Source organism: Lineus longissimus, chromosome 19 (genome assembly GCF_910592395.1).
Source record: "Lineus longissimus chromosome 19, tnLinLong1.2, whole genome shotgun sequence".
In the NCBI taxonomy this organism is placed as follows: domain Eukaryota; kingdom Metazoa; phylum Nemertea; class Pilidiophora; order Heteronemertea; family Lineidae; genus Lineus; species Lineus longissimus.
The window spans coordinates 3,030,427-3,046,175 of NC_088326.1; the positions used below are offsets into that span (position 1 = coordinate 3,030,427).

The 15,749-nt window shown below is 42.8% G+C and overlaps 2 protein-coding genes across 3 annotated transcripts; both read right to left on the bottom strand.

Annotated features, from left to right (window-relative positions):
* Positions 1-70: 70 nt before the first annotated feature.
* On the bottom strand, positions 71-6,643 carry LOC135503405 (fibrillin-1-like). The gene is made up of 5 exons (XM_064796966.1): positions 6,592-6,643; positions 5,862-6,045; positions 4,144-4,285; positions 3,146-3,260; positions 71-2,565 (listed from the first exon to the last, which is right to left on the bottom strand). The coding sequence occupies exons 1-5, from the start codon at positions 6,641-6,643 to the stop codon at positions 71-73; spliced, it is 2,988 nt and encodes a 995-aa protein (XP_064653036.1).
* Positions 6,644-9,130: 2,487 nt separating this feature from the next.
* Positions 9,131-14,205, bottom strand: LOC135503325 (uncharacterized). Of its 2 annotated transcripts, none has more exons than XM_064796858.1 (3): positions 14,005-14,205; positions 10,901-11,786; positions 9,131-10,429 (listed from the first exon to the last, which is right to left on the bottom strand). In XM_064796858.1, the coding sequence occupies exons 2-3, from the start codon at positions 11,567-11,569 to the stop codon at positions 10,190-10,192; spliced, it is 909 nt and encodes a 302-aa protein (XP_064652928.1). In that variant the 5' UTR covers positions 11,570-11,786; positions 14,005-14,205; the 3' UTR covers positions 9,131-10,189. The 2 variants fall into 2 exon arrangements, with proteins under 2 accessions (XP_064652928.1, XP_064652929.1); XM_064796859.1 differs by lacking the exon at positions 14,005-14,205 and adding an exon at positions 12,085-12,167.
* Positions 14,206-15,749: the final 1,544 nt, after the last annotated feature.

Here is a 15,749-nt window from a genome sequence, read left to right on the forward strand (position 1 = left end):
GTTTTTAACAAGACATTTGGGACTTCAGAAATCCAACAAGATGAAAACTCATGTTTGAAGAAGTTGTTGATTACGTACCCTTGCATGTGCCTTTGATTCCGTTTCCTTCGTAACCTGGTCGGCATTTGCAGGAGAATCCTCCAATGGTATTCGTGCAGTCGGCATTCGGGTCGCAGTTATGGGCCCCGGTTTTGCACTCGTCAACGTCCCTCTCACCCGCGCCGCTGCATACTCTCCCATCTCCGCTGAAGCCACTTTTACACTTGCAAATGAATGCCCCGACTGTATTTGTACAATCAGCTTTAGCGTGGCAATCGTGGGTTCTGGTTGTGCATTCATCTATGTCAGTGCACGCTTTGCCGTCACCAGTGAAGCCAGGTTTACACTTGCAAGTGAATGCCCCGACTGTATTTGTACAATCAGCTTTAGCGTGGCAGTCGTGGGTACTGGTTGTGCATTCATCTATGTCAGTGCACGCTTTGCCGTCACCAGTGAAGCCACTTTTACACTTGCAAGTGAATGCCCCGACTGTATTTGTACAATCAGCTTTAGCGTGGCAGTCGTGGGTACTGGTTGTGCATTCATCTATGTCAGTGCACGCTTTGCCGTCGCCAGTGAAGCCAGTTTTACACTTGCAAGTGAATGCCCCAATTGTATTTGCACAATCAGCTCTAGCGTGGCAGTCGTGGGTACTGGTTGTGCATTCATCCATGTCAGTGCACGCTTTGCCGTCACCAGTGAAGCCAGTTTTACACTTGCAGGTGAATGCCCCAGGTGTATTGATGCACTCTGCGTTCGCGTGGCAGTTATGGCCACCGCTGTTGCATTTATTTATGCCAGTGCACGCTTTGCCGTCGCCAGTGAAGCCACTTTTACACTTGCAAGTGAATGCCCCGACTGTATTTGTACAATCAGCTTTAGCGTGGCAGTCGTGGGTACTGGTTGTGCATTCATCTATGTCAGTGCACGCTTTGCCGTCGCCAGTGAAGCCAGTTTTACACTTGCAAGTGAATGCCCCGACTTTATTTGCACAATCAGCTTTAGCGTGGCAGTCGTGGGTACTGGTTGTGCACTCATCTATGTCAGTGCACACTTTGCCGTCGCCAGTGAAGCCAGTTTTACACTTGCAAGTGAATGCCCCGACTGTATTTGCACAATCAGCTTTAGCGTGGCAGTCGTGGGTACTGGTTGTGCATTCATCTATGTCAGTGCACGTTTTGCCGTCACCAGTGAAGCCGCTTTTACACTTGCAAGTGAATGCCCCGACTGTATTTGTACAATCAGCTTTAGCGTGGCAGTCGTGGGTACTGGTTGTGCATTCATCTATGTCAGTGCACGTTTTGCCGTCACCAGTGAAGCCACTTTTACACTTGCAAGTGAATGCCCCGACTGTATTTGTACAATCAGCTTTAGCGTGGCAGTCGTGGGTACTGGTTGTGCACTCATCTATGTCAGTGCACGCTTTGCCGTCACCAATGAAGCCACTTTTACACTTGCAAGTGAATGCCCCGACTGTATTTGTACAATCAGCTTTAGCGTGGCAGTCGTGGGTACTGGTTGTGCATTCATCTATGTCAGTGCACGCTTTGCCGTCGCCAGTGAAGCCGCTTTTACACTTGCAAGTGAATGCCCCGACTGTATTTGTACAATCAGCTTTAGCGTGGCAGTCGTGGGTACTGGTTGTGCATTCATCTATGTCAGTGCACGTTTTGCCGTCACCAGTGAAGCCACTTTTACACTTGCAAGTGAATGCCCCGACTGTATTTGCACAATCAGCTTTAGCGTGGCAGTCGCGGGTACTGGTTGTGCATTCATCTATGTCAGTGCACGCTTTGCCGTCACCAGTGAAGCCACTTTTACACTTGCAAGTGAATGCCCCGACTGTATTTGTACAATCAGCTTTAGCGTGGCAGTCGTGGGTACTGGTTGTGCATTCATCTATGTCAGTGCACGTTTTGCCGTCACCAGTGAAGCCACTTTTACACTTGCAAGTGAATGCCCCGACTGTATTTGCACAATCAGCTTTAGCGTGGCAGTCGTGGGTACTGGTTGTGCATTCATCTATGTCAGTGCACGCTTTGCCGTCACCAGTGAAGCCACTTTTACACTTGCAAGTGAATGCTCCGACTGTATTTGTACAATCAGCTTTAGCGTGGCAGTCGTGGGTACTGGTTGTGCATTCATCTATGTCAGTGCACGCTTTGCCGTCGCCAGTGAAGCCACTTTTACACTTGCAAGTGAATGCCCCGACTGTATTTGTACAATCAGCTTCAGCGTGGCAGTCGTGGGTACTGGTTGTGCATTCATCTATGTCAGTGCACGCTTTGCCGTCACCAGTGAAGCCACTTTTACACTTGCAAGTGAATGCCCCGACTGTATTTGTACAATCAGCTTTAGCGTGGCAGTCGTGGGTACTGGTTGTGCATTCATCTATGTCAGTGCACGCTTTGCCGTCGCCAGTGAAGCCACTTTTACACTTGCAAGTGAATGCCCCGACTGTATTTGTACAATCAGCTTTAGCGTGGCAGTCGTGGGTACCAGCAGTACATTCATCGACGTCTGTGGCTGGATAATAAGATAAAGATTATTAATTGAAATAAGCTGAAAAAGGAGGTCTCGAATGTGTAGCTTTACTAGGCAGACAGGTCGGTGCGGTATCTGTAAGGGTTTCTGTGTAAGAGCTTTTTCCCAACAGTAGATCGGGCCTAGAATAGTACAGTGGAACCTCTGTTAGCGGACACCTCTCTATTAAGGACAACCTCTCCATTAAGGACACTAGTTTTGGTCCCAAATTGGTTGTTTCCATTCAATTTGCCCTCTCTAATCAGGACACCTCTCTATTAAGGACAGCACTTGTCAGTCCCGAGGGTGTCCTTAATAGAGATGTTCTACTGTATTTGTTCGGTTAGTGAACGCCATATTGATAGGCCACAATAGGGATGGGAAACACTGATAGATGTTACACCTGGTCTACTCCATGAGCAGACAAGAATAGCCGGATTGGTATTATTCCTTTACGTACAATACTAATATTCGGCTACATAGGATAAGATGTAAGATTTACCTTGCAAACTCTTTATAAGACAGTAGAACAATGGTAATTTAGGCCAAGGTGCGAGAGCGGGCTTTGTTTAACACAAAATACCATGTAGGCCAGGCCTGAATTCTTTTAACTGTGAGGAGAGGGGAAAACATAGTGTGGCCGGAGTAAGGTTTTTAGTTGCTCCACGTCTTCCAGTGTCTCCAGGCGATATACACAACTACAGAGACAATGAGTGATATGAATAAAGACTAGCAAATGCTTTTATCTAAATCTCCATGTACATTTACACTAGGCCTTCCTGTACAAAACCGGAGTAAAAGCATATGCTAGTCTTTATTCATATCACCCATTGGATATAAATAAAGAAGAGCAAATGCTTGTATAAACTCCATGGCGCTTGGCCCTTCCGTGCATTTGCTAGTCTTTATTCACATCACCCAATGATTTCACAATAATAGGCATCTTGACACTCAATGTATTGACATTGCTTAGCTTCCAGACAACGCGCGGAGGAGGCTACGGAGGCAATACCGCTGGAAGTTCAGTATGATCAATACAGGGCAAAAACTTTCGAATCTGGCGACAAGCTGCTTTCAGCATTCCCAATTAAGAGTTTTGTGACCGGCAGCAATTTTGGGTCAAATTTTGGAGGAATATTACCTTTAATTTCTCTTTATGCATACCATTGTTTTTGACCTTCAATACCCGGAGTCAGTCAAGCAAACAATGCACATTATTTGCCGAAAAAATTACAAATATGCGCGTTCTGTACCGATTTTTCTAGAATGTCCAGGAATTGCCGTGCAAAAAGGATATGAGTCGAGGAAATTACATGTATTGGCAAAAACGTAGCCGAAATTGGACTTCCCAAAATCCAAGATGGCGTCAGATAACATAACCCTTAACTGAGTCTTGGGGACTGAAATGTTACACCGGCAATGAAGGATAGTGAACGATGCGATCATTTTTAATGCCGGAAGAAGTACGTTCGTATGTATATGCATGTATGTTTCGTTACCTTTTTTGCAAATGTAGTATTTTCCCAAAGCACAGCTTTGATCTGCCCATATCAAATTATGCCAGTAATTGTTAAAACGTACACACTGCTCAGGGCCAGCATAGTCATCCAGTGTGATATGAGCGTACTTGTAATCGAAGGGTGATTGGTCAATCCATGCTAAGTTGTCTACCCTGTTCCCTGGATCTCGTAGGCCTATCCAGGGATCGGCCACATTGTCGCACCTGATGGAAGAAACATATATTCTTTCTCATAAGGCTATAGGTTTCCACTGAATGCGATTTTGCTTGAATTGCACGGCAAAATCGTTGAACAAAATATTTTGTTTGGGTGTACAGTCTCAGGCGTAAAATGATAAAGTCGTAACGCGCTCGTCGTAACTGCATGCAGTGACAATCTACAAGTATTTTGGAATCACATAGGGCTTGCCAATAGCACGCCGCGAAGTTACTATTTATAGCTCACAAGATCATTTGCATAAGATATTGATGACGTTTTAGTCACGTGACAGGCGGACATCGACACTTATTTCTACGCATTTGAGCTTATTCCAAAGTAAATTATCTTTGACCCTGCATTGTTTTTAGCATGAATGATACCATAGAGTCAGAGAGAGAAATATTCAGAACAATTATGTAGTATTTCCAACACTCGGACATGTGCCAGATTGAATCTAACTACCCAAGTTAGAAAGTCTGAATCCATTACGAAACCGCATTTTGTCCGACATTGCCTGTAATTCAGCGATGGGGAAATAGAGGGCAGCAGCTGCAGTGACGTCATCTTCGCGGAATGCTATTCTTTGCTTGAGAGAGAAAGTGGGACGTATGGGAAAGGAAGGGAATGCATGGAGTCTACCAACAATGTCGTAACAGCCGTTCTGACGGTCGATGAGGGGGAGTTTATCGGCGGCGAAGGATGGATATACGCACAACGACGGTAGATCGGCATGGTTGGGCGCACCGGCGTACACGAAAACAAAAGATTTGGTTCTGCGATCACGCATGCCCTTGGCAATTAAAGCAAAATCGATGGCGAGAACGCACGCGACGAGGCTTTGGAACAGATCTGCTACTAATTAAACATTTATCGGGCAACTACCCTAACTACCTCGAGAACTTTAGTTTTAGTCCTGGTGAAGAGCGACATTTATTTAACATGCAAGCTACAAATGATTTGAATGTGTTGAGGGATGGAGTACGCCTTCCTGACTATAGAAATCTCCGACTCATCAGAGGCACCATGTTTCGATCTGTTGGTAATACATTTATAGGGTCTAAATCCAACCGTTCAAGATTCACGTGTTAATTGATGCTTGCTCTCTTGTACAAAGCTCCATTTGTGGCCGAATGATGAAGTCATTAACAAAAAATCTAACCCCTCTATCTCCTACACCCCACCGGAAAAACTTAAGAATTGGTTTCTATGGTCAGGTTAGCGTACTCCATCCCTCAACACATTCAAATCATTTATAGTCGCTCAGCTCTCGGACTATTAGTAGACTGTAAAGAAAAATATTAGTTCAAGACAAGAACCACGCCATGGACATTCGGGTCTGCTTTCTTCGTTCGCTACACAACCCGGCATGCCCGGTGTGACAGCGGATATAGTCCCTCTGGAGTGATAGTCCGGTAGCATTGTATTTGACCAATTAAGCAGCATGATCTATTGTACCGCTAACCCTAACTAAAACATTTAGCAATGCGGACTATTGTTACACAGACTATCAGCCCTAGGACTACTATCCCCGTAACACCGGTTCGATTTATTTGTACCTCGCCCTGAATAGGCACGACATACCTTCGGACCCAGTCACTCAGCCAGTCATTCACTTTTTTGCTGTGTATGCTGACCAGATTGCCGCCCATCGAGACGCAGGAATCCTGGGCCTTCTGAAAGCTCAAACGCTTCCGAACATACATGTACAAGAAGCCTGATGTCCCTTCTGGTTTTTGCCAGCCACTGGTACATTTTGATGATGATCCTGCAATATAACGTCAAAATTCATAGAAGTCCATGGCCAGAGGCGGGTGGTTCTAGCAATTTGCTCAGAGGCGGGGGGGGGTGCCACCGTCGGCGCTTATCACAGAAACGTGAAGGTGATGCACCATGAATTGAGGCACTTAGTCTTCATTAACTGGGTCCTCCATCTACAGCCGGCAGGCTCTTCAGCGTTGACAGCTGAACTGGAATCTCCGATAAACTATCGCGCGAACCCTTCTCATGTTCAGGAGACCCAAAATATAATTTACTTATAAGCTATATAAAATATATAGCTTATAATTTACTTATAAGGGAGCCGTCGTCGTTCCAGTTTACACATTCTCCTGCTTCTTCTTTTAAACTTCACTCCTTCTTTACAAGAGGTTGTGGCATGTAGCCAATAACAGTCCGGTGTTGTCAGTGTTTTCAGTGTTTCCCAAAATTTCAGTGTCGCCTATTGTTCCCCCAGATCTATGAAATAGATATGTTCCCCAGAAATATGTTTCAAAACTAAAACTAGATGAGACGACCAAAAGAAAGGACTCACCTTTAGGCATGAAGAAAACTATCAGGAAGAACAAATTGAGTCGAAAGAACATCCCGTCTAACGTTATTGAAAACTCTCCATCAATAATGGGATGAAAACTACATCCTACGGGTTTATAAGCGAAGTAATTAATGATATTGTTCAGGTGGCGTATTGTTCATCACGTGACAAAGGAAATTAATTGGTATCCTGACTCACTGACATGGAGTGAAGGATAGACTGGTCTCATTGATACGATGTGACGACTAACTGGTACCCGTCCTCACTGATATGAAGTGAAAGATAGACTGGTCTCCCGCCTCGTTGATACGAGGTGACGACTAAACTGGTACCCGTCCTCACTGATATGAAGTGAAAGATAGCCTGGTCTCCCACCTCATTGATACGAGGTGACAATAAAACTTCTCCATTGAAATACTGGTTGCTGGTCTCTAACCAAGCCCCTCTGTCACGCGGTGCCAACGAGTAGAGATCAAATATGCACTGGTATCGGGCATTATTCAAACCTTAAAGGCCCTACGCCGTTCGTTAAAAATAATTGAAATATATAATTGAATTTGAATGTTAATAAGTACTAGGTATATATTTCAATAACGTCATTGTGTGGACAGGTGTACAAATACTAAGCACAGAATTTCAGCTAATTCTTTGGTATGAATAAATTTCCTGGACCACCAGTAATTACGAACGTCGTACCCATTTTACGTCCTTGATGACGTATCTTCTATTTTAACACTTGATGCCATGAACACACACAATTGTTCCTCATTATCATGAGCCTATTGTTACGATCGAGGGAGGGGGGGGGGGGGGGGGCTAATGATCTGTTGTCCTGCAATACGCCGTCATGGTAACTCCTCAACAATAAACAATGATTTTATAGGAACTGAAATGCTCATGTCGGGATACCACTCCACCAATATAAATGATTGATATATGTTGAATACTGACAGCGTCCTCAGGGTATCTCTTCAAATACATTACTTATAAATTCTCTCCTTCCATCAGTACAATTTCAATTAAACTCGATCGCAATTTATTCTGTATTATACCGTTTGGTTATTACAGAGGTGAAAAGGTTAGAATTACAATGTTTATACAGTGTGTTAATATGTATAATGTACAATGTACATGTACAGTGGAACCCCTCTATTAAGGACACCCTCGAGACTGACAAGTGCTGTCATTAATAGAGAGGTGTCCTGATTAGAGAGGTCAAAATGAATGTAAATGACCTATTTGGGACCGAAACTAGTGTCCTTAATAGAGAGGATGTCCTTAGTAGAGAGGTGTCCGCTAAGGGAGGTTCTACTGTATATGCATGATAGCAAGAATTTTTATGAATTCTTGATAATGGACATAGAGAGAAAAGAAAAACAATATATCGTACTATGTGAATACAAAGAATGTAAGCAAGCACGAACAATTGATAATTGAAAATACTTACATTATGAAATAAAGTGATTAGGGCGTAAAATTGATTGGAGCCATTATCAAAAATTACTACCGCGTGAAGAAAGAGTTAGCCCAAGTGATTTGCACAGAAAAAAAGGAAACATTGGCAAGCATTTTATTGATGTAGTTGACATAAGAAAGGTTCAGACTGTAGTGAACACATTTTTATTCATCCTGTGCACATGGAGTGATATTCTGATGCAAGCGAACTCAATTTTTCGCCCAACACATGTACATGTATATGGTTAACTGCTACATTTTAGGCCGGGTCTATTTGGCAAGCCGCTCGCCGAACAGGCATCTTTTTTTGTCCTGTTTGGAGAGCCGCTTGCCAAACAGCACTAAAAAGCCACCCTGTTCGGCCAGCCGGGCTTGCCAAACAGGTAAAAAATCTACCCTGTTTGACGAGCTGGAGACTTTACTTTAATATTAATGAGTTCGGCTCTCCATTCAGGACAAGAAAAAGTCGCCGTTTGGTAAGCCGGGCTTGCCAAGTAGTCACTTCCTACATTTTATAGTGCATTTTGTATGTGGTAATGACGCCAAGTTGTACATTCATGTATAGACCATCTAGCTTTGAAAAGATGTACTCAGTATGCAATGGGTATTTAATATATATGTGAAGACGAAATGCATTTCCTTTGCTCATGTCCCTTTTTCTCTAGTCTCCGTGACAAATATCTTAACTTGAAAAGAATTGGATTAAAAAGTGAGCTCCAAAATAAAGATTTTTTGGTCTACCTTTTAACAGCTGAAAAAAAAGTAGCCCGCCTCACTGGCAAATTTTGCTTCCTTGCCTACCAAATAAGGAAAACGGTATAGCTCATCATGTATTATATTATAACCTTGAAGGTCAACACTGCTGAATACTACATTATATACCTCATTTATGATCACCGATCTTCTTCCACTCTTAAGTAATCTAAATATTATTTGACTACTTTAATTACTTAGTGCTCTCTTTCTTCTTACATTCTTTCTGCACTGCACTTATGTTTATTGTACTTTCATCTTATGTAAAATGTAAATATTTATACGGATTCAATAAACGATTTGTAATTTGTAAAAAAAAAAAAAAAAAAAAAAAAAGAAAAAATTGTAATTTGTGATACCAAGAATATTGGAACCAATAATACTGAAGCACCTTAACTAGCACTAGGTTCCAAATTTTGACAACAGGGGGCTTTTGAAAGATAATTCGTGTTCTTATTCAATGGCTACACTATTATTGGCTGAGTGTTGCTTGATTTTTGTCACAAAATACCTCAAGTAGTGTAACTCGTTTAGTAGCGATTAGTAGGCTAATAATAAAATGGTATTTAAACGAGGTTCCAAAACCCCTCTAAGACTAAGAATGCCCACCATCACGCCATGGCAGAGGAAATTAGATCTCAAAATCCTTTATTCCGAAGAGTGTATAATGATGCCATCGAACCATTTCACTTCATTAAAATGATTTTCTCGTCACCATCGGGTATCGGACGTGTTCACGTTTATTTTAATATTGATATTGAATATCATGCCGTGATCGGTCCACCTCGCTTGGCTGCACAAGGACGATTTGATAATGTTGTTCAGTGGACAGGAAATAAAATAATTGACTCATTCAGGCAATAAAAATGTGACTTCGTTGTCTAAATTTCTGGTTTGTTTTCGGTTTGCGCACAATATTTCCTCAACATATTGAATATTTTTAGATTAGTTTTTACACCAGAACATCGGAAATCTGAGGGTTTTTTATTCGCATTGTCAAAAGAGCGTTGGCGCCAATGATCGGCCCTGTGTTAAAATGAGTTTGCATCAGGGGCAAATTTGAGCCATACATAATTTAGCCTACTGCGCAGCTCCTGCGCAGACGGAGGCCCTTGCTCTGTAATGTATTTACTATGTAACGCCCGTGCGTGGAGCTGTTTTTCAGGATAGCTGTTTGGAGGATGGCCAGACCGGCTTATATAGCACTGTATACAGCGTACGAGTGCAATATACTATTCATATATATCAATCATTCAACGCGTAGAGCACAGACAAAATAAAGTACGCCTCGAAAATAACCGCCGACAGAAAAAAAGTCTGCCAACACTTATAGTAATATTATGCAACTGATTTATCCTAAATTGTCCCATTCCAAACACAACTCTTCAACTCATGAAAAAATTTCTGCAATCGACAGTTCCTCATTAGCACTGCTCCGGCGACGAAGGTATCGGCAATTTTTTATCGCTTCGTATTCGTCTACTTCTCCCGTGACGTCATCCTTGCCTTCATCTCCCGAACCCCTCCGAAGGAGGTGTTCGCAATGGTCCGGGTCACTTCGAAGCTGCGCGAGGCTCCTCGGGGTTCGCTTTGGGGGTTTTCTCGAACCTCGTGTAGTGTCATCTTTGCCCTGAAATAGAAAAGAGTTAAAACGGCAACTCGGCAAGATATTGGTCGGTATTTCTCTCAAAAATCAAGAGCAGATAGACAGTGTCGCCATCTCTCATAGGAACCATGCACCAGTTGTCCACCTATGTCCTCAGGTAATTTGTGCGTTTTCTCCCCGATTGTCGTGGGTCAAATTGATAATATTTCCACTTGGAGAAACGTATCTATACTTTAGAAATCAGTGAGATGCTTTGATAAACATAGAAACATTAAACACCAGATTTTCGTTACGATACACAGTCTAGCACTAATTTCTAATTCTAAAAATGGTAGCCATTACCGAGCTGATAATTTTGTGATGCCATCTACAGAGGCGATCAGGTACCAATTTGCCACGACATACTCTGCTTGAAGAAGGTGATGAAGTAATGTATTTTAGACATACATGTGAGTGTTTTCTGCTCAAGGATATCACTGTCCCTTCTCAAATTACCTTCACAAGTTGACCAGCATTGCTGAGGTACAACGCCGGTAGCGACATCCTGCGTCCAGAAGTGGCATTATGCTTCGTCTCAGGGCGCCCTCTGTTGCTAAGAGCACTGTCATTATCCCTGTGTAAGTTTGCAATGTCAAGGCTGAACCGCCTGGATGCACCCTCCTCGATTCCGGATATGACGTCGACACTTGACCTCCTTGACAAATGTCGTCTGCTCTCTACATTTCCAGGGTCATTTTGGACTTCGTCACTTCCTCTCTTCAGTGGGGGTACAGTATCACTTCCCCTCCTTGCTGGGGAGCCATTCTCCCTTCCTCTCTGTGGTGAGGGTCCAACGGATTCATTGTCTTCAATGCTAAGTTTCCGTAAAGCAGAACTTGCGCTACCTCGCCTATTGTTTACACTAGAACTGATGACGTCAACACTATGGCGACGTGACAGTCTTTGCTGTTCGGGGCCTGCAGCAGAGGTCATCTCGGGGAGTGCGCATGTATCCTCGGATATGGAATCGAGATGAAGGTCACGGTGAAGATTCGTCAATTTTTTATCCAACTCGTCCGCAAGTGTATTCGCCTTTTTATCCAACTTTCCGTGACGTTTCAACCGAATCGTCTCAAACGAGGACAGGGCTTTTTCTTTGTTACACCCTGAGCTGGAGATGGGCATAGTTTCCAACCAGGTGGGTTTGTCCACCGGCAATCTATCAATTCCGGTACAGTCTGTTTATCGTTTTATTGCGAAATCTTTCCTCCGCTCACAGTAACCTCGGGCACCAAATCAATGCTCCTTCTCCAGTGATAAACCGGATGGAATTAGAATCGCAAGTGCTGCCATCTCTCCACTGTTGACGATCGGACTGCAATCTGTCGTGTCGCCGCCATTCCTGCAAAAACAAGAGTTTCAATGAAGACGTTCAGCTCAGTTTTGACTAGGAAATATTTTCTATTTTTTGCGTGCCACTAGTGTTTGGCGCCGATTGGTTTACTGGCCTAGTTGCACGGTCTTCGACAAAATGAGGTGGAGTCGATCCCGCACAAGCAAATATATATGTTTATTTCGTACTCGTAGGTACAATACAGTGCAAGGGGTGCATTACAAATACTAGTGCATTACAACGCGATATTACAAATGGAAATTAAAGAGGAAGAGAAACCGACATCATGTAAGACATGCAACTGTACCTGTTCTCTTGTTTGAACTAGCATTAGACACCTGTATTTATATCACTTCACTTAAAATTCAACCTAGCGTTCAAATTGCTTTCCAAAGCGTTCTAAGCCGACTCCAGACCAGTCATTCCGATTGCCGATAATCAATATACCGTTGGTAGATGATTTGATCGTTATCAGACTATGCCCCAATTTTGAAGGCTCACCCCCGTGGTTCTCCATTATTGTCGAAGTCTGTGCAGCCCTGGGAAATCTTGTGACTGTGGAACTATCATAAGAATCAAATTGTATGGAACTGTCGACCTCACCCAGCGGTATGTCCGAAGTTGTACAATGTAGTGTGACAGATCCTATATTGTGAACCACCAAATATTTGTGGGCCTTTTCTATTTTTGCGGATATCACGGATAATATCGCTTCGCGAAATTATCTATTTGATCGGAAAAATCAGAATTTTGTAGTCCGTCAAACTATAAATCTTGAAAACTAGTATTTGAAAGTTCTCGCTCATCGCAGTTATACATAACTCAGCATCGACTGGACTGGGATGGACTTCATCATTTGTCTTCTCTGCCAGCGAGGTACCAATTTACTGCTGGACGGAGAGACCAAAGTACAGTTAAGTGCATTGATCAAAGAGAAAAAGACGGAACAGTGGTGATCCTTCAGGGGCTGAACCCATGACCTCACCCTGATTAAGAGCCTTGCGTTCTTACCACTATCCCACTGATCTCGCCATATCAACTGAAGTAAACCTTGAAGTGAAGGGTTAACGAAATCCCCACCACGTTTTGTCGTCGCATTGTCCTGTTTTTCTAAACCATCGCCAAAAATAATAACCAAATATCTTGCTACCATTTACTCAGTGCACGAGATCTTTTAAAAATAGGACATTTTAATGGACTAAATGGAATTAAGCAAAGCTCAGGAGAAAAATAAACAGATTGATACTTACCTCACCGTATATGGGCCTAGATGTTTCATGATATTGAGTTTTCACATCGATTTTCGTGATGCTAGTAACAAACCTACGCCAAAGCTATTTAAATTGGCTGATATTCATGTTATCTTTAGATGGAATAATAGAGTTTGCTCTTTCGGTGCAGTGTCACGTGACAGACGACGTATTGTAAAGGTGTTCCGGTGGGTTCTGCTTCAGAGGAAGAAAGTGGAATTTGGGCCATACAGACTTTATGGAGTTTAGAAAACAAAGTTTCGGTCTACAGTTCTTTTTTCTATTCTTAATTTGATGATGCATGAATATTATGTCTGTTTTGGAGAGAATAGCAAATCTTTCCACCGATGATCAAAGGTTTTTACCACCATAAAAATGACTGCCCTGCTGGTTGCCGCAGCGGTGGTTAAGTTGTAAAAACTCAATCAATAATTCTTCGAATGCATTAGCAGCATATATGTTTATAAACAAGGCCTAGGGCAAAAACGACAAATGCTTTGTCCGATGGTTTTAGCGGCAGATGAATAATTCATCTATAAAAGAGGCAATATCCAATTTATTGTAAAGAACAGTCAATAAACTAGGTCTGCTGCATCGGATTTATCAGGGGTGAAATCGGGGTGAAAACACGAACAGAAATTGTGATGCTGAACGGTAAACAAACGAAAAACATCAACTACGCACTTCTGGTTCAGTTGCTAAGCGCCGCGCAAACGAGCGATTTTAATCGCTGCGACCTGAGACAAAAATCGCTCATTTTCAGTGGTCATCGCAAGTGCCTGCGACAATAATCGGTTATTGCAGCAACCTGCAGCGATTATTAGTTTACACGCAGCCAAATTGGTCTCTTGAGGACAAAGTCACAACCTAAATGCAAGGACAGCAGGCACTTTGAATCGCAGGTCGCAGCGGTTGAAGTGGCTCTTTTGCGGGGCAGTTCCCTTGATCGAAACACGTTGAAATAAGAAGGTACTCACCCTCGAGAACAATAAACATGGCCAGTTCCTAATCAGAAATCAGAAATGTTGCGCAAAGAACTTTTACAAAACGACGTTTTACGACCAATGTCGTCGTCTGCAAATGAGGCGCTAGACTCGTTCTCACCAAAGACTCTGTCCTCACTGAGTAACGGTTAGCATTTGTAGATATATATGAGAACCTTATTTAGCCTGAAGCTAATATCTGCAATATTTAGAGCATTTTGATTGGCATTCGAGATTATCCAATTGTGGATTCACAATAACGTCTTTTCATGCTTTATTTTCAGACTTGCGCCTTGCGCTGCGAGGTTCTAATTTGGATGTTCCGAAAGCTTCGGGGAGTGCTCAGCAAACTTATCATTCTCAAAGAATATCGATGATAATTACATATATTGTAAGCACGCTCTATAATTGGTTGCAATGTATTATACACACGCATTTGCACCAGCTGACAAATAACTGTATGTTGTTCATGTTTTATCATGTACTATAAAGCGTCTCACGGTTTAGAGACCATCATTTAGTACGCACTATAAAACTTGTCTAATTAACCATTTCTCACTGTGCTGCCCCAGCGTGAGCCATCTTTCTAATGACCTGGCTAGGGGGCTATGCGATATCCATACCGAAGCGCGCCGCCGACATGCGATTTCAAAAAGAGATGTGCGATGTTTATCACTGCGAAGAACAATAAAATATTGCAATAGTCTGTAGGGAAATTCATCGTCGTATCGATATGCGATGGAATCATCAAACGGGTTGGATATGTATTGAATATTTCGCCGTGATACATGACGACACCCGCCAACTCGAGTAGCGATTTTCGTCCGGTATGGACGTCTCTGCGACAAGAACTGTAAGTCTCTTGGCTCTCTTTATAATAAATCGTCGCCATCTCAGGGGACTGCGTAGCTACATAATACGGACTCAAGAAGTGCGGGCGTTCCATCAAATTAGCATGATTCCAATTTTACCCATTTGATTTGATCTGAAATTTATAGATGTCAGTGGTGATGCCTGGTACCGCTTTCGACAGAACAGTCAGTAGTCTCGCCAGCGAAGTGATTTCACAGGTTTATCCCAATAGCATTCCGCGAAGTTACTATTTATAGCTCACAAGGTCATTTGCATAAGATATTGATGACGTTTTAGTCACGTGACAGTCGGACATCGACACTTATTTCTACGCATTTGAGCTTATTTCAAAGTCAATTATCTTTGACCCTGCATTGTTTTTAGCATGAATGATACCATAGAGTCAGAGAGAGAAATATTCAGAACAATTATGTAGTATTTCCAACACTCGGACATGTGCCAGATTGAATCTAATTGCCCCAGTTAGAAAGCCTGAAGCCATTACGAAACCGCATGTTTGTCCGACATTGCCTGTAATTCAGCGATGGGGAAATAGAGGGCAGCAGCTGCAGTGACGTCATCTTCGCGGAATGCTATTTGCTATCGTCGTTGATTTTTTGGCCTGCTGGCTTTCATGAACGCCATGCCCATGCATCTGTTCCATAATATTAGCTTCAACCCTTATAGTATATACTCCGGCGAAATGATGGTAGTGTGGTGAGGTGGTCGCTTGAATGTGATATCTGTTTTGAAGAATGCTTCAACAGAAGTATTCAGCTGACCTTTACGTGTTACCAGATTATCAGCATTCCACCATGGTCAGCAATGACAAATTTATGGGTCCTCAGAGAAATCCACCTGGTTAACTTCTCTAAGATGGGTCCCAC